This window comes from Glycine max, chromosome 5 (assembly GCF_000004515.6).
Source record: "Glycine max cultivar Williams 82 chromosome 5, Glycine_max_v4.0, whole genome shotgun sequence".
Taxonomy (NCBI): domain Eukaryota; kingdom Viridiplantae; phylum Streptophyta; class Magnoliopsida; order Fabales; family Fabaceae; genus Glycine; species Glycine max.
Window position 1 is genome coordinate 34,056,891 of NC_038241.2, and position 22,478 is coordinate 34,079,368.

The 22,478-nt window shown below is 33.3% G+C and overlaps 2 protein-coding genes across 2 annotated transcripts; both read left to right on the forward strand.

Annotated features, from left to right (window-relative positions):
• On the forward strand, nucleotides 1-9,628 carry LOC100795161 (mannosyl-oligosaccharide glucosidase GCS1). Its single transcript, XM_003524840.5, has 22 exons — nucleotides 1-419; nucleotides 521-594; nucleotides 1,940-2,191; nucleotides 2,593-2,767; nucleotides 3,142-3,228; nucleotides 3,362-3,430; nucleotides 3,873-3,969; nucleotides 4,606-4,688; nucleotides 4,860-4,967; nucleotides 5,134-5,255; nucleotides 5,447-5,554; nucleotides 5,642-5,715; nucleotides 6,345-6,470; nucleotides 6,558-6,625; nucleotides 7,095-7,244; nucleotides 7,378-7,428; nucleotides 8,156-8,212; nucleotides 8,332-8,481; nucleotides 8,701-8,792; nucleotides 8,899-9,008; nucleotides 9,082-9,145; nucleotides 9,232-9,628. The coding sequence occupies exons 1-22, from the start codon at nucleotides 174-176 to the stop codon at nucleotides 9,374-9,376; spliced, it is 2,508 nt and encodes an 835-aa protein (XP_003524888.1). The 5' UTR covers nucleotides 1-173; the 3' UTR covers nucleotides 9,377-9,628.
• A 2,795-nt stretch (nucleotides 9,629-12,423) lies between these two features.
• LOC100795691 (mannosyl-oligosaccharide glucosidase GCS1) lies at nucleotides 12,424-21,960 on the forward strand. The gene is made up of 22 exons (XM_003524841.5): nucleotides 12,424-12,890; nucleotides 13,001-13,074; nucleotides 13,602-13,853; nucleotides 14,182-14,356; nucleotides 14,737-14,823; nucleotides 14,964-15,032; nucleotides 15,201-15,297; nucleotides 15,720-15,802; nucleotides 16,270-16,377; nucleotides 17,889-18,010; nucleotides 18,172-18,279; nucleotides 18,370-18,443; nucleotides 18,836-18,961; nucleotides 19,060-19,127; nucleotides 19,674-19,823; nucleotides 19,915-19,965; nucleotides 20,671-20,727; nucleotides 20,845-20,994; nucleotides 21,115-21,206; nucleotides 21,314-21,423; nucleotides 21,521-21,584; nucleotides 21,669-21,960. Exons 1-22 carry the CDS (start codon nucleotides 12,594-12,596, stop codon nucleotides 21,811-21,813), a joined length of 2,559 nt encoding a protein of 852 aa, XP_003524889.1. The 5' UTR covers nucleotides 12,424-12,593; the 3' UTR covers nucleotides 21,814-21,960.
• The last annotated feature ends 518 nt before the right edge of the window (nucleotides 21,961-22,478 follow it).

The window sequence follows — 22,478 nt, forward strand, 5'->3', positions numbered from 1 at the left end:
TTTCTTACGTATGAATCAAACTCCAAGGAGAAGATATTTCTATTTATTGAAATGAGAATTTAATTTGAAGTACCAAAAAAAGTTGCTTCACTCCCTCGTTTTCTTCCTCCGTCCCCGAACTTCCGCTACGTTACACTGCTAAGCAGTAAACACAAACACTGTCTGCACTTAAAATGACAGGAAATGGAAGAAGAACCACTCGCAGCGGAGAGAGATTGTCTTCCGAAAGGTTGAATCGTCACAGAGAAAGAAGCAAATACGGAAGCTTCATTCCGATGTTCAACAATGGCAATTTCAAAGTTGGGTTCGGTATCGTCTTGTTTTTGAGCCATTATTACCTCGCCAATTCAGCTGCAGAAGATCGTATTCCTCGCGTTGTGACGCCGTTTCCCGCGCCAAAGATAACGGACCTTCCTCAGGTATTCCATTGCTGTTATTTTTTTTTTCTGTCCATTTTCGATAATTTAATGATTTTGGCGTACGTGAAGAAAGAAGAATGACTTGGTTGGCGTTGTTGCAGTTTGAAGGTGAGCACAAAGAGAGTTTGTATTGGGGAACTTATCGTCCTCAGGTCTATCTTGGAATTCGTGCCAGGTATTCTACTTTGAGTATTTTCTTTACCAATAATAATATGAAAACACTTTCTTATTTTAAACATTTCTTTGACATTTTTCATTTTTTTATTTATATTTTCTTATTATTCATAAATCTTATAATACTTATATTTTTCTTTTACTCTCTCTAGATTTAGATGAATTATAGCATAATGAGTATCATGAAATATTTTTCTTTCTTTACATAGTATTACTGTAGTGAAACAGACCTATTTTTTTTATTAGCTAAAAAAATTATTTGAATTATATTTATAAATTATTAAAAAGGAAAAAAATTTAAAACAATTTATTACTTTGAATTTTTTAACAATGAAATTAGAAAATAAATTGAAATATTTTGTAATAATTAATTTTACATTTTAGTTAATTAATTGCTTGAGATAAAATAGAAAAATAAAAATTTAATAATAAATAATTGATATGTTTTAGTTATAAACTTTAAAATTTTATTTATAGTAAATATTTTCTATTAAAAACAACTTTTTCTTTATTTTGATAATTTTGTCAAACACATAATTTTGTTTTAAAAAAGTTTTAGGCTTATTTTTTCCCACTCAAAGTGCATATTTGTATATGATTAATTTTTGGAGAAACTTTTTTAAGGTTTAAAACGTTTTGTTTAAGAAAATCTAATTTTTTTGGAAAAATTATAAAAATGATGTTTTTCCCATTATCAGGTACAGAATTTTAGAACTTATGATTATAAGTTAATTACTTTGGCCGGGTATTTTGAATTTTTTTGTTTTCATTTCTTATTCACTTTTAATTATTTTACATTTTTTTACAAATCATATAAAAAAGAAATAAAATGCAAATAAAAAGTTAAATAGAATAGAAATCAAAATAAAAATCATTTGCTTATACCAAACAGGCATTTGTTTTTCTATTTTATTGTCAAGAATTAATCATTTTAAATATAAAACTAATTAGTTGAAATAATTTTATATTATTTTTCTAATTTTACCATAAAAAATAGTTTTTAAACAATTCAAATTTAAAAAAACATTTTCAAATTACTTTCATCTAATATATCTAATTTTAAAACTTATTTTCATAATTATAATCCATTGTTAGAAGTATTTTTCACACTTAATCCAAGAGGAGTGCTAGCAACACTTTGTGACATACACTCTAAGACTATGTTGTAACGTTTCTCCTTATGCAATAACTAATTATAATGTATGTGTTGTGAAGTATGAAATCTAACTGATTTATATCAACAAACTGTGCATCATAGAGAAAGTGGTCAACAACATTTGACTCATCAAGCAAGCATTCTCACTTTCATTTTTGGTTGGGTGGTGGTGGTGGTCTTTGTATTTCAGGACTCCAAAATCTTTGATAGCTGGATTAATGTGGATTGTTGTGAAGGACGGCAGATATCACTTGCGGCATGTTTGCAAACATGAGGATAACCTTAGTACTTATGGTTGGACTAAGCACAATGGACGAGATTTTGGACATCAAGTGCTGGTTGACCATGGCATGGCCATCACCACTGGGTTCTTAAAATCAAAAGTGGAAGGCAGTGGCTATGGAGGGGATTGGGCAGTTCGAATTAATGTGCAAATTGATAAGTGAGTGATGTTATCAACTTCAAATTATTTTCATATATGTATTGAGGCAAAACAATTTTGTTTGTAGCTTTTCCTTATAGCAAAGTAGATACTGGCAGGTCTGTTGAAGTAAGGGAAGACGAATGATAACATATAACATAAAATAAAAACACTGATCTTAATTTTCCGGCTTAAGTTTCTTATTTTTTACCTGTACGAGTGAACCATTCATATTTTTGATATATGCATAAAACCTATTCAAACTATCAAAATAGAGAGAAAAATTATAAAATAAAAAACCTCCTACGGGGTCTTAGGATAAAGAAATTTGATTGAATTAATGAGTCCTCTGCATCTCTTAGTATTGCTTTATTTGGTGACTTTATTTATTGAGTGACTTTGTTCTCGTGGTCCAACCTCAGGTCCAAGTGGAATGTGGAATTTGGGAGAGGTGCCCAGCTCTTTTTCTATTTGGCTGATGAAGCTGGTAATGCTCTAAACTTAAGTAGAAAAAACTTGAACGTTCATACGGATTCTTTGGTGGCATCTGGCTCTCGAGAAGACATTGGAGATTGGCAGCTACATTTAAAATCAATGGTAATGCTAGGAAGTGATGTTATGGTTGAATATTAAATATTCTGTCACTTGTTCTACATTTTTTTTGAGTTCATGGTTAATTAATCATACAGTCATACTACAATTCCTTAAAGAGGAGTCCACGATTCATGTTTCCTTCTTTGAAACAGTCCAAGAATATGATAAACTTATGAATCTCCGCATTTTAAAGCAAACATGTAACACACCCTTATTTAGTATTTTAACTACCTAGATCAAACTTTTCATACCTCCTATTTCCTTTGACCTTTAATTATCCCATGCAAACCATTTCCACTCTTGCCCTCTGTTGATTATCTGTAATTTATGCCTGGTAGTAACCGGTTATTCACTTTCCTATGCTTTTTCTCTTTTAGGATGATTTGGAGCTGCATTATTCTGGATTTCACACTCCTCACTTTCACAATTTGTCCAATCTTGTTGAGGAAAATCTTGCATCACAAGTATGTTAGGGTATTTCAATTCAATTTATCTGATGATATAATTTTCATGGAATTCAAGAGCATGTGGTTATGAAAGTTATTTATTAATTTGGGTGTTGCTTTGATGTCTCTGCTTTTGTGCATGTCTTTGTAGATAAGGAAGCATGCTCGATTGCTGCTATCTGACTCATCAGATGATTCTCCAAATGTATTAGTTTTTCAGGTAATACAGCATATACACTTTTCTAAGATTCTCTAAGGAACTGTATCAGGCAATAAAAGTATATAGAGAAAGAATGGAACTATCTTTATTGGTGAATTCTTTCATGGAATAATGATTTCAGATATCCAAGACTCGAGAGTCTAGTCTCTCCTCAACTCTCTTGCAACTTTCTCTAAAAGGGATTCCTTTTTCTTTCTACATTCTATTTATATCAGTATAATTTACTAACTAATTTGTCACTAATTTTCCTTGTTACAAAGTCTTATTAGTTGAGGCAAGCCCACAGGAATTGGACCTAACTCTATTTCTCCTATGGAATATAGCTTAATTGAATAGTATATCCCATTCCATTTCATCTCTTCAACTATTATTGGAAGCATCTTTCCTTATGGTTTTCCTATCATATTCATATGCATTTCTCATTCTTTTATTCATGCTACAGATTATTGGTGGATTTTCTTTCACAACAGATGTTATATTTATCTCTGGAACTGATTCAGAAAGTTCAATAGTGGAAAAGCGTGCCAGCAGTCTTACAGGTTTTCTTCTACTTCTTTATAGTGTTTGTCCAAACTATGCTTTATATTTATGTGCTTTCACGTAAAAGCAGAGAAAATTTTAGTTTTTTACTCTGTCGTAGGAGTTGGTCATTGCTCTGAAAACCAACTTCTCATGTTGAAGGACGATATAGGGGCTTATGTGTTTAGTTTTATTCCTTTTGGCTTTTGATAGGCCAAGTTTTGAATTAGGCAACTATAATTTTGTATTAGGAAGTTGTTAAGCATTTATTTTTATATTAATTTCGGATTAATGACAGTTATAGTGATATATAAGTTGTGTGACAGACTTGTAGAAGGCAATTAAGATGTCGGATTGCTTTTTCTGGTGTTTTGAAGGAGGAAACTCTGTGTTATGGGAAAACCCTGAGTTTGTATTCAAATCTAGCTTAAAAACCAAATTATTTCTATAATTTATTCTGAATTCAATGTGTTTATTTCTATAGTTTAACAACTTTTGGTTTATCTCAGGATTCTTTTGCATTAAAAATTATATGTTCTAAGGAGAATGAGACCACTTTTTATTGAATTTGTAGAATATTTTTTTCTGATTGACATTAGCTTGCTAAATGCTAAGTCCTTGTGTAACTGTTTGTTTGTTCTTCTGCTCGATGTTAGGAACCTCACTGTCCAATCAGCTGAAATACAAAGAACAAGCATTTGATGAAAAGTTTGAGAAAATTTTCAATTTAGCTGAGAAGGTACCAACTTTATTGTCCTTTGACTTGTTTTTTTTTTTTAACTATCTCATATTGAATGATTTATAGTTCTTTTTTCGTCTTTTGATGTGTTATGAATCTTTCATAATTCATTTAATTGAGTAAATTGATTTAGAAGTTAACAAATTATTTATCATAGTAGTGGATTTCCAGGTGGATTCAGAATCCATATCTGTTGGTAAGGCAGCTGTTGGAAACTTGTTAGGTGGCATTGGCTACTTCTATGGTCAGTCAAAGATTGCTGTTTCAAGAATCTATAATGTAAGTTACTTTGGTAATGTAGTTTGTTATTTATAGTTCTTATTGAACAGTATGTCATAGGCATAGGCATAGCTGTGTATAGCTATTTATCTCCTTTGTACCTTTCAATTAGCTGTCATCAATTTAGAGCTCGGGCAGATATGCAGTGGATTGTTTCCCTTTTCAGCTTAGTGAGCATGTTGATTATATATCATATTGGCCTGCTGAGCTTTACACAGCTGTACCATGTCGACCTTCCTTTCCAAGAGGATTTTTATGGGATGAAGGTTTTCATCAACTAATAATCTGGTTAGTTTCTTGTGCTAATAATATCCTTCATGACCTCAACCACTACTACTATCATCATTATCATTTGTCTTTGTTTGAAATTCAGTTTAAGTGCAGTTTTCTTGACTGCACAAGACTTACTGGTATTATTTAGCAAACAAATAATCTATGATCTGTAAATATGTTTTTTTGATCTTGTTCACATTAACCAGGCGTTGGGATATCCATATTTCATTGGATATCATTGGACACTGGTTAGATTTGATGAATGCTGATGGATGGATACCACGTGAACAAATTCTCGGGGCTGAAGCACTCAGGTGTAGTAAAAACATTTAGTTCAAATAATTGCAGTAAATGTAAAGTTTTTAGCTGTCCTACTGACTTAGATTCTTCTGCACTTGCAGTCGGGTTCCAGAGGAATATGTTCCTCAGCATCCAACAAATGGAAATCCTCCGACTCTGTTTTTAGCATTAAATGGTATATATTAATTTTCCTTTTCTATTATCCTTTTTTTTTTCTAGTTATGAGAATTTTTATTTTAAAAAGAAGGCTACATATATGCCATTAATGAGTTCGAGCTAGCATGACTTAGGCTTGGTTGTGTATTTTAATTTTTCTGTTTCCTCGAGCTTGAGGGACGATACTTATAGCAACTAGCTTCCTGCCTGGTTATTTTTGTCTCTTCTGTGACTGTGATAACATACCCTTGTAACTTCGCTTGTTCTAGATCTTTGGCATCACGCATAATTGATCTGGATTTGATGATACTTCGATATTTCTGAGTAATAAATTTATGGAGACAGTTTGACAATTTGTATGAAGTAATTATATCGGTAACTTTCACTTTAGGTAAAAAAATATGGTTAAAATTAGTTTGGAGATGTATTACTTTGGTGCTGCTGAAAAGTGGAAACTTTTATGCTTTATATGGGACATAGATCCAATGCAAGTATATGAAAGTTATTGCCCCCTCTTTTACTTAGCTATGTAGCAGTACAGAACTTTTTTTCTGTATATTTCTTGATCTCTCTGCTCACCACCCCCCATTCCCTCCCACACCACCAAAAAAAATTCTTACCAAAGTGGTTAAAATTCTATTTTTGTAGGTATAATTAATGGATTGAAGAATAATGAGTTTACTGCAACGGATAAAACTGAGATCTCTCTGTTCCTGGAGCGTGCCTTTGTTCGATTAGAAGCATGGTTCCAATGGTTCAATACAACTCAGTCAGGTATGCTCTATAATGCACGTGTAGTCTGATTGAGCACTGGAAATAGATTGCTTCTTTCTGACCCCGCCTCCCTTTTATTATTATCAGGGAAACAGATGAGCAGCTACTATTGGCATGGACGAAACAATAGAACTATATATGAATTAAGTCCCAAGGTTCTAATATGCATTCTTAGTATATTTATTTTTAATTTCTCTCTGTGCTTGTCTTCAATTTCAATCTGAACTATATAGATAGGGCAGCAGATTAACTTGACCAAAACAACCATTGGCATGCTTCAAAAAGAAGCTAATGGTAAGGCAACCACAAATGAGATTTATTGAAAGATTGCTATTACAGAAGGCCAAAACCTACATAAGCATAAAGCTGCAAACACGGTTGTTGTAGATTTCTTGTCACTTTTTTGCTTTTTGGCATTGGTGGTCAATTTATTTGGTATAGGATACAATAATAGGACTTATTTTTTATTCCAAAAAAATGAGCATGAAACCTGAATTCTCACTTGTTACATTCAAGCACCACTTATTACAGCCATCGGTGTTTTGCTGGTTGATTATGACAAGGTGTTCCTTGTCCTTGATGAAGACACTTGCTCCTAACAAACATTATTTCTGGCATTTTCAGACACTGTCATCTGGATTTGATGATTATCCACGTGCTTCACACCCAAGTGCAGATGAGCGCCACGTGGATCTTAGATGTTGGATGTTACTTGCAACCGATTGTCTGCAATACATTGAAGAGTTGTTGGATAAGGAAACTAAACCTGGCAAAGTATAAATTTGAAAAGTAAATTCAACAGTATTATAATTATGCATTGTAAATTTTAGATATCAAGTATGGTAAATATAGGCAGCAGAATGTTAAGTAACCTAAAATAATTGACATATTGTATGAAATGATGCAGAATTATGGTTCTACTGCTAAATTGCTATCAGATGTCGAGTTACTGAACCAGGTATTTTACCTTTGCTCCCTCTCTCCCTTTCTTCAGGGTTGTTGCACTTTGCTGTTGGTGATACAGTACTGGAATATGAACAAAAAAAGTGAAGATAAAGAGGAGAGAGAAATAAAAGGGACGAAAAAAGAGGAAATAGAACAGTGTATGCATCTATAGAATAACTAGAATTAGAAATAACCTGGAAAACAAATTACTCTTCTGGAAAAGAAAACTTTTTTATTTCTTTATTTAGAAGACTATTTATTTATTTGTTGAGTTTTTCTGCAAAATGGAAGATCAAGTGTTCCAATTTGAAAAACAAGGTTTTGCCTGACTTTTTCCTTAAATATAAATAATGAAAATGAGTCTCATCTGAGTGTAATCTTCATTTGGGCCTTCTTCAAGCTCATTATTATTAATTAAAATATTGAGGAACGTGAACTTCTTAAGGACCCCTGCTGCATTTACATGCATGAAACCTTCAAGTATAAACACACTACATGTACATGGAATCTTTTCACATGTTCTCTTTTAGCAATTGAAGTTTCCCACCGTGATTCCTGAATTTAGTCCGGATAATTGATGTAGTTTAACATAAAGAAAATAATCTGATTTTTCTTTCTATTTTAAATGGTTTTTAAGAAAAGAAAATTGAAAGCGAACTAATGTCTGCATGGTGACCCAGAGTCAATTTGCTACTACCATAACTGTGTCCATGCCTAATTTGTGATTGATGACCATGCAGATGCATTTTGATGATGCACATGGTGCTTACTTTGATTTTGGAAATCATACAGAAAAGGTATAATGTCTAGTTATTTAGGTTCAGTAGTATGCTTACTGTTGCAAGAATGACAAGGCATGGGTTTCTTATTCATGTCTGAAAATATGAGATATTCTTCACGTGCTTAACCATGCTAGATTCAACTTAAATGGAAAGAAGTGGAGATAGGACACAATCATACTGCTCGCCAACTTGTCAGGGTTGTTTTAGAGAAGCCCGTATTGAGATTGGTTCCTCACATTGGTTATGTTAGTCTATTCCCATTCATGGGGAAGATCATTCCATCTGTAAGTAATGCATGTATTCTCAATATCTTGAAACTTTTATGCTAAGAAGAACTGAGAAATTTTTCCTTGCTTAACTGACTTCACAATTAGATGCATATTTTATTTTATTTCATCGACGAACAAATGTTAGTTGTTAATTAGTTTTTCCCTTTTTCCTTCAAATATTAAGTCAACCTTATAACTCCATATGCATAATTTTATTATGACTGTCTCATTCAGGGATCATGGATTCTGGAAAAGCAGCTTGAACTCATTTCAAATCACAGTCTCTTTTGGACTGGCTATGGACTGCGATCGCTTGCCACGACAAGGTATATTACAACCTATGCTTAAATGCATTTTTAATGGTTTGAATTTGTGTGGTCTTATTCAGCATATGTTGCTTATGGTGAACCAAAAAATAATTATTTTTCACAGTTCCTTGTACATGAAATTCAACTCTGAGCTTGAGGGTCCATATTGGAGAGGTCAAATTTGGATAAACATGAATTACAGAATTCTTTCAGCGCTCCACCATTACTCCAAAGGTAATATGAACTGGCCTAGGCAAAATATCTGCAAATATTTCACTTCATTCATACCTTGTGGTGAATGTTGTAGAGAATGGACCATATCAGGACAGAGCTAAAGCTATCTACAAAGAACTGAGAAGCAATTTAATTAGGTATTGTTTAATTTTGTTTGGTACCTTTGTGATCTTGTTTTAAGATATTGGTTGGTTTTTAAATAATAATTTCCATCTTACTGCAGAAATATAGTACGCAATTATCAACAAACTGGATTTTTGTGGGAACAGTACGATCAGAATAACGGTAAGGGAAAAGGGTCACATCCATTTACCGGCTGGACATCACTTGTAGTATTAATCATGGGGGAAGAATATGACATAATTTAGAATAACTACGTTACCCAAGCATTGGACCTTTTATTCACTGTGGAGTAAGCAAACCAGCAAGATCTTCATAGCATATTACAAGATGGCCATCTAATTTCTCATAAGGCTATCATACTGCAACAATGTATAATAACCCTCCAACTCCCTTGGTGGGTGTCAAATTGTCAATGATAATGTATAATGTATGGGTCATTTCAAATTAAAAGTTCTGTCAACAAAAATAAGTGGAGGCAAAAAGTTATCATTCCAAAAGTTCCTCTGTGTGTTTAGGCGTCACTATCAATGATCCTCTTACACATTTTCGGGGTTAAAACATTCCTCCACCTTCATACTTTTCAGAAGCTACCGCAACATTCCAGGAAAGTTCCAATTGTACTACATCGGTAATCAGAAGGCAGGATTCTAAAATTCTTTCGACTCGATTATGATAGTAAATTAGTAATACGAGGCATGAAGTTCTTCATTATAAACAAGTAATTTCTTTGCAATTAGTGAGGGAGCATATCTTATGATGGAAGCTCAAAGAGTTCAAAACATAAAAAGATTATTTCATGTAAAACAAAGGTAACATAATGTTTAGAGATTTCTGGTCAAGGGCCATTACAATACCATGGATTTTATAAAGTATGGACTCGTAAAAAGTGTTGGCCATGGATTTTACAAAGAAAATGGCTAATTGATCACTATCCAAGATTAATGTGGATTGATGTTGTGTCCAAGTTAGACTATTGACTTATTTAAAGTGAATTGTTGACTTGTCTAAAGTGGATAGCTGACTTGTCCGAAGTGGATTGCTAACTCACCATGATCATAGAATGTAGAGAGTCAAGATCCAAATTGCTTAAGTTGGTCAAGACTCGGGACTCTATCGCAACTAAGACACTGGAAAATGAAGGTATTTACATTGAATGCGCATGTGTGTATGGTCTACGACATCTTATGCGTAATTATATATTGTTTTGGTGTAACGACAAGACAATTTTGTTAATGGATACAAATTGATGAACATTTGGATGCTATTTAATACCTTGAGAGAGAAAAAAAGAGAAGAGAGAAATAAAGGTATGATAAATAATATAATTTAAATTTGATAAGAGAGAAATAATTTTTTTATTTTGGTGTGCCCACAAGAAAGTTTATATTTAGGAAATGTTCATCATCTATTTTACAATTTTTTATGTTTGACTTTATTGACTTATACTTCCCGTCTTTAATTATAATATCTTTTATAAGAAATTTATTTGTTTCATTTTTATAAGATTTTTTTTTTAATTTTTAGATATATTAATTATTTTTTTCTTCTATATTTTTATTTAATTATTTTTTTCTTTAAATATGTATAAGAAACAATTAAGTTAAGTGGATAGAGATAAAAAAATAATTTTAAAATAATAGTATAAATAATTGATAAATTTAATACGTACATTATAACAAAGGAATGAGGGAAGGAATAATACATTATATTTTTTTATAACGATAATATATTATTTTTACTGTTTTTGTTGTATACGTACCCACTTATATTATCTTATTCATTCATTGTTTGGTTTGGCCACTTGTGAACGACTGCTAGAACTACAATTCCATAAGCTTTGGCCATTTAAACGTAGGGTTCTCCGTTGTTTCATCCCACTCTTCGTCTCTTATACTGTAGGACTGATGTCTGTGTATAGAAGGCACATGACTTCTTTTACTCAAGTTGAAAGATTTCTTTCACATATTCAATGGCTAATAAATGTAACAAGGTTCCCACCCATTTGGGTTCAAAAGTTTGAATTTAGAACCCGCCACATTTGGGCCTTTACTAAAATAAGATGGGAGTTACTTTGGGCACCCATATTTTTGCTGGGACACCAGCAACATAGGTGAAAGGGCTAAAATGCCCTTCACCTTTTCTTTAAATACGGATCAACAATCAGTATGAATCATATAGATCGAAAATCTGTATGTCTCATATGGATCATGAATTCACATGAATTTTTTTATAATTTTTAATTATTTTTTTTAAAAAAATTAAAAATTAATTTTAAAAAAAACTCATGAATTGATGATTCATATGAGTCATATGGATTGAAAATTCGTATAAATTATACAGATCATCAATCCGTATGAGTTCTTTTTTTCTCTAAATTTTTAATTATTTTTCGTATGAGTTCTTTTTTAATTTTTAATTATTTTTAAAAATAAAAAAAAAATAAAAATTAATTTTTTTAAAAAATAACTCATACAGATCATCAATCCGTATGATTTTTTTAATTTATAATTATTTTCAAAAATTAAAAAATTTAAAATTAGTTTTACAAAAAAAACTCATACGGATTGATGATTCTTATGAGTGATATGACTCATACGGTCGTATAAGTTTTTTTTTTTAAAAAAAATTAATTTTAAAATTTGTAATTATTTTTTTTAAAAATATTTTAAAAACTAAAAATTATTTTTTATAAAAAATCATAAGGATTGTTTATCAATATGAGTTATATGGATTCGTAATCCATATGACTCATACGGATTGATTATCTGTATGAGTTTTTTTTAATTTTTTAATTATTTTTTTAAAAGTAATTAAAAAATTAAAAATTAATTAAAAAAAAACAAACTTATATGGATTGATGATTTGTGTTTGTCATATGTATTCTTTTAAAAATAATTTTATTTATTTTTTAACATGTTATAGAAATTATTTTTTTCATATATTGGCAATAGTTTTAACAATTTTATAAATATTGATTTGGCAATATTATTTAAAACATACTAAACAACTACCAAACTTCACCGTATATCCTTAACAAAGCATGTGCACCACCGACGATAACAAACGCGTACCAACGAAAAGTAACGAAAGCAAATTTCAGTTACGGAGTGAGGTTTTCCGAAAACAAAAAAGCACTGCAGAAATGAAAAAAAGAATATGCTATTTATAACTCAAAATGATTATAATGACAGTTTTGGCAATTTGGGAAACTGCTGGTGTACCAGCAATAACTTGGGTGCCCAAAGCAGTTCCCAAATAAGGTTGAATTTGGGCCAGGTTAGTCCAAAATTCAGACCCTCGATAATCGGTCAAGTCACTCGTCTCCTTCCTTCTGATACTCCACTGCTACGTTACACTGCGAAATCCCCAATTAACACCGAAACCTCTGCTACGCAAACACTCCCTCCAATCGAACTCCAAATCCCTATGCATGCGGTGGCGTGAATCTCTGATCCGCCAAAAATGACTGGAAGTGGAAGAAGTACCGTTCGGAGCAGAGCGAGATCCGATGCCGACGCCGACGCCGATTCTCGACGACAAAAGAGGCCTCCGTTCAATCGACAAAGAGAGAGAAGCAGATACGGAAGCTCCATTCCGATATACAACAATGCCAATCTCAAAGTGCTGCTCGGTATCTGCTTCGTCGCATTCTTCATCATCTGGTTTATGATCCACCACCTCTCCAATTCCGTAACGGAACCGAAGCTTCCTCGCGCCGTCACGCCATTTCCCGCGCCAAAGATAATGGACCTTCCTCAGGTCAACTTTCAACTTTCTCCATTTTTTTTTCAGTTTTGAGAATTCGACCATACTAGCGTGCGTGAAGGAAGAAGAAAGAAAGAAGAATGACTTGGTTGGTGCTGTTGCAGTTTGAAGGTGAGCACAAGGAGAGTTTGTATTGGGGAACTTATCGTCCTCACGTGTATCTCGGAATTCGCGCCAGGTATGTTACCGTTTCTGAAGCACAATTCATGTGTATTTATTTTGGAATATATATATAGGGAGCATATCAGGTGAGAGGAGTGTTTTATTATGAGAGGTGAGAGGATTAAACAGCAGACTCGGCTGATATGCCCCCTATATATATATATATATATATATATATATGTGTGTGTGTGTGCGCTTGAGGTGTGTTTTTTTTTGTTTATTGATCGATGAAACCACAAGGTATAAGCAGACTCAGCTTTGTTTTGTTTGCGCTGAAATGGAATTATCAAAGTAAGAGACTATTTTGGTGGTTAAGGCTTATAGCCTTATACTGTTGTTGATGGTGCAGGGTCTGTATATATTTCGAGTTGTGTGTAATTTGAATGATTTATGCCTGCAAATTGTGCATCACACAGAAAGTGGTGTTCCCAAATTTTGGCTTAGATTGTGTTTAGGATACCGATGTCGACGATATTTGACTCAGCATGCAAGCATTCTCACTTGCTTTTTTTTTGGGTGGTGTTGGTGGTGTTTCTATTTCAGGACTCCAAAATCTTTGATGGCTGGATTAATGTGGATTGGTGTGAAGGATGGCAAATACCACTTGCGGCATTTTTGCCGACATGAGGATGACCTAAGTACTTATGGTTGGACAAGGCACAATGGACGTGATTTTGGACATCAAGTGCTGGTTGACCATGGCATGACCTTGACTACTGGGTTTTTAAAATCAAAAGAGGAAGGCAGTGGTTATGGTGGAGATTGGGCAGTTCGAATTAATGTGCAAATTGATAAGTGAGTGATGTTATCAACTTCAAATCACTTTCATATATGTACTGCGACAGAATAATTTTGTTTGTAGTTTTTCTTTATTGCTAAGTAGATGCTAGCCAGTTTGTTGAAGTTAGAGATACTCATGGCATCCTTGTTAATTTTAAGTTAGCTTTTGGATTGACTTATTTCCTGAATTAATTATAACATAACCTAATAAGTAATAACTTTGATCTTAATTTTCCTGCAGATCTTTCTTATTGTTTCCCTTTATGAGTCTACATTTCTTAGAATTGCTCTATTCAGTGACTTTCATCTATTGATTGCCTTTATTCTTGTGGTTGAACCTCAGGTCCAAGTGGAATGAGGAATTTGGGATTGGTGCCCAGCTCTTTTTCTATTTGGCTGATGAAGCTGGTAATGCCCTAGATGTAAGTAGAGAAAACTTGAACATTCATGAGGATTCTTTGCTTGCATCTGGCTCTGGAGCAGATATTGGAGATTGGCAACTACATTTGAAATCAAAGGTAATGATTGAACATTCAAGATTCTGTTACTTGTACTACCATTGGACATTTTTTTGTATAGATTTTATGGTTTACTGCTTGTGATTGACTTACACTTCCTTAAAGAAGCACCCACAATTCCTGTTTCAGTCTTTGAAATAGTTTAAGAATATGATAAACCAATGAGTGTCCCCATTTTGTAGCAAACATGTATTGCCATTATTTAATATTTTAACTACCTAGATAAAATTCCCAGTCCTCCTTTTTCCTTTGATCGATAAATAACCCATTTAAATCATTCCTCTCTTGCCCTAATGTAGAAATTGTTATCTCTTGATTATCTGTTATATTATGCCTGGTAGTAACCTGCTATTCATTTTCTTATGCTTAATATTTTTCAGGATGATTTGCAGCTGCATTATGCTGGATTTCGCACACCTCACTTTCACAATTTGTCTGATCTCGTAGAGGAAAATCTTGCATCACAAGTAGGTTAGGGTATTTCAGTTCAATTCAATTTATCTGATGATATATAATTTTCATGTAAATGCAAGAATATGTGGTTATGGATTTTTGTTTTTTTTGGGTTTTCCCTTGATATATTTGCTTTATGTACATGTTTTAGTAGATACAAAAGCATGCTCGACTGCAGCTATCTGACTCATTAGATGATTCTCCAAATGTATTAGTTTTTCAGGTAAATAGACCATGTACACTTTGTAATACCCATTTAACTTTTTTAATCTTTACGAGTCTCATTCTCTTGCTCACTCACACACACAACCACTCTCCAACTACTCTTGAAAACATCTTTCCTTACGGTTTCACTTCATATGTGCTTCTCAATTTTTTATTTGTGCTGCAGATTATTGGTGGATTTCCTTTCACAACAGATATTGTACTAATCTCTGGAACTGATTTGGAAACTTCTAGAGAAGAAGAGCGTGTCAGTATGCTTACAGGTTTTCATCGGCTTCTTTATAATGTTTGTACAAAATCTGGCATGTATGTTTGCGTGCTTTCATCAAAAAGGAGGAAAAAATCTAGTCCTTTACATTGTTGTAGGAGTTGTCGACTTGCTCATTGATTTGGAAACTTGCTTCTCATATTGATGTACATTGTTGGGCTTTATAAATTGTGTGGCTAATTGTATTAATTAATCTAATGGCTGAAATTTGGAAGATATGTTTTACTTTGCTTTCAAAGGCTTTCGGTTTGTCTCTTTCTCTTAGGATGTTTTCTTGTTTAAATATTAAATATTATATATTTTAAAGAGAACTAGGCTACTCTTTACCGAATTTGTAGAGACTATTTTAATCTAATTGGCATTAGGATGCTACATGCTATTGTGTAATTGTTTATTTGTTATTTTGCTCATTGTTAGGTACCTCACTGTCCAATAAACTGAAATATAAAGAACAAGAATTTGATGAGAAGTTTGAGAAGATTTTCAATTTGGCCGAGAAGGTACTAATTTTATTGTCCTTTGTCTTCTTTTTTTTTTTTTATTCTCTCAAATTCAATTACTTAGGGTATGTTTGGAAGAACTTACTACTTATTTGGATTTATCTTATGATATAGCACTTGTGTAAGTGTTTTGGAAAGCATATGAAAACAACTTATGTTATCTTCATAAGTTATTTTTAGCTTATTTTAGTAACTTCTCCAAAATATTATGAAAACATCCTTACAACTTATATGAAAATAGTTTAAACCCATTTCCTCTTTGATTGTAAAAACTATACAAGTGCTTACATGATAAATACTTATTCAAGAAGCCCTTATATTAAGTTGTTTACCAAAACAACCCTTATTCTTCTTGTTTTGTCTTTTGATGTGTTCTGGATCTCTCAAATTTCATTTGCTTGAGTAAATTTGTTTAGAAGCTTATCCTTGATGGAAATAAATTATTTATCATAGTAGTGGATTTCCAGGTGGATTCCGAAGCCTTATCTGTTGGTAAGGCTGCTGTTGGAAACTTATTAGGTGGAATCGGCTACTTCTATGGCCAGTCAAAGATTGCTCTTTCAAGAATCCTTAATGTAAGTTACTTTATTTTGTTTTTTATAGTCCTTATTGAAGTGTATGCCACCCCTTAATAGTGCATAACTTGACATGTGATTATCATAAATGTGAAAACTTTGTTTCTTGTGTTTGATTTTCTGTTGATAAAGAGGAGATTTTAGAGACGAGAAAAAGAAATACGAGAACAGAGGATTGCTAACCAACAAAGAGGATTCTAGCCAAATTAAAAATTTCTTCAGTTGCATCCATAAATGAATTAATGCTTACTGAAAACCTAGACAAGCTAATTAACTAGCAAACCATGCTGCAGATCAATAAAGATTTGACTTTGAAATTAATATTATCTGAACACCGTTAAGTTGCTAAAAAGAGTAAAACTATTTTATCATAAAACCAACATAAAAAAATGTATCCTTGCATTTCTCGCATCTCTCACTAACCATAATCACCTATTAACAGCATACATTGTACACTGCCAAGTTGCCTTTCCCTTCCTATCCCTTCTCCTAGAACCCTCTAATTGGAGAAAATGTTCTAAGCTCTTTGTACAAATTCACAATTCGCCAATATTATCAAAGCTTACACCACAAATATCTAACTGCCGGACATGTGACTCAATAGTAGAGATTTTGATCATGTGTTACCTGCAACTTATGGTATCACTATCACCATATCAATCCTTAGAGTAGATCTTAGACTTCAAAATGGAATAAAATAATAATTTTTGAACAACCAGAGATTGAGTGAAGTGGAAATATTTAGTCTGAAGTCTAAATCATTGTAACTATCAATGGATTTAGAATTAGAAGACTTAAACCAATAAGAAATTTGAATCTGAAAAAGCTCCTGCATCAGTAGTTGACTGGGATAAGAAATAGGAAAATGGTTTGCTTTATAAAAAAAAGTAGAAAGCAAAGAAATAGGAAATGGGTGATCCCCAGCTGGAATCCTCAGAAATTCTGTAGCAAGAATGATCTCCACATCGGAAGAAAAACAAAGAAATGAAAGAAGCGTAACTTCGTAACATAAGTATTCAAGGATTTCTGAGTTGCATTGACTGTATGCTTCTCATTCCCCATTCCTTTGAATCCTACCCTTTGCTAGGGAATTGAGAATCTGACTCTAAATGAAACCATTACAATCATTTTGCTAGCGAAGGCAGTATTCTTAAGCACAATCATTGCCTTGTGTAGAACCACCGTTTTGTAAAATTTCTTCTTGATAGGTGGTCATTCTCTGGTTCATCGTAGAAGTTTAGTTAGATTAGATGTTGTGAAGCATTTGTCTATCTTTTTAGGCTGGAAAAGAAATCCTGTGTCAGTAGCTAGGTTTGTATTAATTTTCTGTTTGTCTCATTTCCTCATATATTTCTCTCCCTAACAGTGTAATTTGGTACTCTTCAATTAATTGCTGTCAGTGACTTAAGTTTTCCTTTTTACATCTTGATATTGCCAACTTTTGTTCTTTTAATTAGCTGTCAGCAATTTAGAACTTGGATAGATATGCAGTGGGTTGGTTTCCTTTGCAGCTTAGAGAACATGTCAGTTATATGTCGTATTGGTCTGCTGAGCTTTACACAGCTGTACCAAGTCGATCTTTCTTTCCAAGAGGATTTTTATGGGATGAAGGTTTTCATCAACTTATAATCTGGTTAGTTTTTTTGTTCTAATAATATCCTTCATTACCACCACCTCTAGTATTATTATTGTTGTTGTTGTTGTTGACTGCACAAGACTTACCTGGATTAATTAACAAATAAATTACTCGTGATGTATACATATTCTTTATTTGCACTTGTGCACATTAACCAGGCGTTGGGATATTCATATTTCGTTGGATATCATTGGGCATTGGTTGGATTTGATGAATGTTGATGGATGGATACCGCGTGAACAAATTTTGGGGGCTGAAGCACTGAGGTGTATTACTAAACATTTTGTTCAAATAATTGCAGTAAATTTAAAGTTTTTAGCTTTCCTATTGACATATAGGTTCTTCTGTACTTGCAGTCGGGTCCCAGAGGAATTTGTTCCTCAGCATCCAACTAATGGAAATCCTCCAACTCTGTTTTTAGCATTGAATGGTATATGCTAATGTTCCTTTTCTTTTCTCCTTGTTATAAATAGGTTACAATAATTTAGTTCAAGCAAGTCATAGCTTGACCCTTGAGTCCAGGACTCCAGGCTGCATGTGGCAGTTTTTCCATTTTATTGAGGGATGATAATTAATAACTTCCTGCTTGGTTATTTTTTGCCTCTTCTGTGGTAACATATCCATGTAACTCCTTTTGCACATTCTTGATTTAAATTAGGAATTATGCATAACTGATCTGGATTTGACGATACATTAGATGATTCTGAGTAATAAATTTATGGAAACAGTGACAATTTATATGAAGTACATTATTATATCTATAAATATCACTTAAACGTTAATTTGGTGATTTTGAATTAGGTTAAAAATCTGTTTCTGTAGATATAATTAATGGCGTGAAGAATAATGAATTTACTGCAATGGATAGAAGTGAGATCTCTCTATTCCTGGAACGTGCGTTTGTTCGATTGGAAGCATGGTTCCATTGGTTCAATACAACTCAGTCAGGTATATACTATTGCATGTGCTGTCTGCTTGAGCACTAGAAATAGGTTGCTTCTTTTTGACCCTTTTATTATCATTGTTATCATCACTTTTTAATAAAGGGAAACAGATGGGCAGCTACTATTGGCACGGACGGGACGATAGGACAATGCGTGAAGTAAATCCTAAGGTTCTAATATGCATCCTCAGTATACTTTTTAACTTCAGCACTTGTCTACAATTTTAATCCGAACTATATACTATATAGGTATTTCAGTAGATTGACTTTACCATTATTGTCATGGCTTTATAAGGAGTTAATGTTAAGGCAACCACATTCATTGATAAATAGCTACTACAACAGAGGCCAAAAACCTAATTAAGCATAGAGATGCAAACACAGTTGCTCTAGATTTCTTGCCATTTTAGGCTGTTGGTGTTCCATTTCTTTGATGGTACTCCAAGAATACAATAGGACACATTTTTTTTCCTGAAAATAAAATGAGTCTCTTGGATGGCTTTCTCTGTTGCTACTAGAAACTAGAAAGCCATAAACATGGGCACTGAATGAGTTTGAATCCTGAATTCTCACTTGTTGTTAGTTGTTCTTTGATCTATTACATCCTAGGATCACATAACACAGTTGCGGTGTTTATGTTGGTCAATTTTGACAAAGCTTTCCTTACCCCTAATGATGACCCTTGCTCCTAACAGACATTATCTCTGGCATTTTCAGACACTGTCCTCTGGTTTGGATGATTATCCACGAGCTTCACACCCAAGTGAAGATGAACGCCACTTGGATCTTAGATGTTGGATGTTACTTGCAGCAGACTGTATGCATTCCATTCAAGAGTTGTTGGATATGGAAAGCAAACCTGGAATGGTATAATTTGAAAAATAAATTACTGGTAGGGTAATTGTTGGCAGCAGATTAATCCCCTAATTTAATTGACATATTGAATGAAACAATGCAGGATTATGGTTCTACTGTGAAATTGCTATTGGATTTTGAGTTACTGAACCAGGTATTGCACCTATGCTCCTCATCTCCCTTTATTTAGAGCTGTTCCACACCTTGTAATTTGTGGTGGTGGTGCATCCCTGCTTGGTGATGCAGCACTGGAACAGGAGCAAAATAGCAAAGATAATGAGGAGAGAAATAAAAAGGGGGAACTAAGAGAAAAGAAAACTTTCTTAGCACATACAGTTATAGAATAAGTTGAATTTTAAACATGGAAAGCAAATTACTGTTTTATGGGAAAGAAAACTTTTTTTATTTAGAAAACTCACATTCCTGGGTTTTTCTTTTTGCTTGACTTTTCTTAGAAAATGAGGCTCATCCTTGTGGGGGATTCTCATCTAGGCCTTCTCCTAGTTCATTATTATGGAATTATTGAGGAATGTGAATTTCTTTTATGTATAAAAACCTTTGATTATGAACACACTGCATTAACATGGAATCTTTTTTTCAAGTTTTCTCTTGACAATTGAAATTTCCAACTATGTTTCCTATCTATTGGCGGCAATTGTTCCAGGGAAGATTCTGTGTGTTTATCATGGATAACATATGGTGTTTGACATGGAGAAAATAATGATAATCTAAGTTTCCTTTTGTTTTTAAATGATTTTTAATAAATAAAAAATTGAAAGCAAACTATGCAGTTGACTTTTAATAGTTATTTGCTACAATAATTGTGTGTATGCCTAATTTGTTCTTGATGTCTATACAGATGCATTTTGATGATGCATATGGTGCTTACTTTGATTTTGGAAATCATACAGAGAAGGTAGAGTGTATAGTTATTTGTGTTTAGTATTATTTATGCATACTGTTGCAAGATTACCAATACATGGGTTCCCTATTCATGACTGAGAATGAGATTTTCTTTACATAACCATGATAGGTTCAACTTAAATGGAAAGAACTGGAGGATGGACAAAATTATGCTACTCGCCAACTTCTCCGGGATGTTATGGATATGCCTGTATTGAGATTGGTTCCTCACATTGGTTATGTTAGTTTATTCCCGTTCATGGGAAGGATCATTCCATCTGTAAGTGATGTGCATTAATTCTCATTAACATGTTTTTTTGTGCAAGGAATTGAGAATTTATTCGTTGCTTGAATGATTTCAGTTCACAGATGTTTATTTTAATATTACTGTTTCATTCAGGGATCACGGATTCTGGAAAAGCAGCTTGAACTCATTTCAAATCGCAGCCTCTTATGGACCAACTATGGATTACGTTCTCTTGCCAAAACAAGGTCTGCAGCCTATGCTCTAATGCATTTTTTAATGGATTTAATTGAGTGACATTATTCAGCATATGTCAGATTATAGTGAACCAAAAATAATTTTTCTTATTACACAGTTCCTTGTACATGAAACACAACACAGAGCATGACCCTCCATACTGGAGAGGCCCAGTTTGGATAAACATGAATTACAGAATTCTTTCAGCACTCCACCATTACTCCAAAGGTAATATGGACTGGCCAAGGCAAAATATCTGCAAATATTCCCACTATATTTTGTACCTTCCTCTTTCTGAAACTAATCTTTGGGTTGAGTCTTGTAGAGAATGGGCCATATCAGGAGAAAGCTAAAGCCATCTACGAAGAATTGAGAAGCAATTTAATTAGGTATTCACTTTATTCAGTACGATTGAAATCCTGTTTAAAGTTATTGGTTGTTTTTTTAGATAATATATTTTCTCTTTACTGCAGAAATATAGTGCGCAATTATCAACAGACGGGATTTTTGTGGGAACAGTACGAACAGACGAAGGGTAAGGGAAAAGGGGCTCATCCATTTACTGGTTGGACATCGCTTGTAGTATTAATCATGGCAGAAGCATATGGAAATATTTAGGATAAACACAGCTTGGTGGAGGCTATTGTAACAAACATTCCTTGCTTCCTTCTCATTTTCCGTCCATGAATACCAAGGCAGTAAGTGTGCATGTAACGTTGTTGTTTAAATATGCATAGATTTTATAAAATATCTATTTTTGAAGCCTCCCAAATGCCAATATGCTTGGTAAAAAAATATTCATATCAGATTCCGTCCAAGCTAAAACAGGGGAAACGTTGAAAAGTGGAACGCCATCGCATCGCCGTAAACGTTCAGAGTTACTTCAGCGGTTGTAACCTGTACTAACTCTAGAGTAATCTTCTATATCTATATCCTAAAATAAATCACAGTCAAAGCAGGTGTTTGGTTTTCAGTTGGATGTCACTCCAAGTTACTCCCCCATTTTGATTTTACCAACTGTGCTTGAGGCTGAGCTATCTGTATCAGCTGATACTAACTAGTTGCTGCCAAATCATGTTAGTTTTTCAAAAAAGTAGAAGGAAAAAAGAAACGAGACAGAGGGCCAAACTATCATTAAAAATTAGACAAAAGCTAAAAGTTTATTGAACAAGTTTAGATTGAATTCCATCTTCAGTGGTGTGTCCTGTGCCATCTTAATCTCCACATACTGTATATCTCGCTTCGAAACATTGGCCAATTAGTTCCATTCAATAACAAAGGCA

Coding starts and splice junctions, on each gene's coding strand:
- LOC100795161 (XM_003524840.5), top strand. CDS start 174: ATGACAGGAAATGGAAGAAGAACCACTCGCAGCGGAGAGAGATTGTCT. Junction 420..520: donor AGATAACGGACCTTCCTCAG/GTATTCCATTGC, acceptor GCGTTGTTGCAG/TTTGAAGGTGAGCACAAAGA. Junction 6,626..7,094: donor TATATGAATTAAGTCCCAAG/GTTCTAATATGC, acceptor TGGCATTTTCAG/ACACTGTCATCTGGATTTGA.
- LOC100795691 (XM_003524841.5), top strand. CDS start 12,594: ATGACTGGAAGTGGAAGAAGTACCGTTCGGAGCAGAGCGAGATCCGAT. Junction 12,891..13,000: donor AGATAATGGACCTTCCTCAG/GTCAACTTTCAA, acceptor GTGCTGTTGCAG/TTTGAAGGTGAGCACAAGGA. Junction 20,728..20,844: donor TTGGAAATCATACAGAGAAG/GTAGAGTGTATA, acceptor TAACCATGATAG/GTTCAACTTAAATGGAAAGA.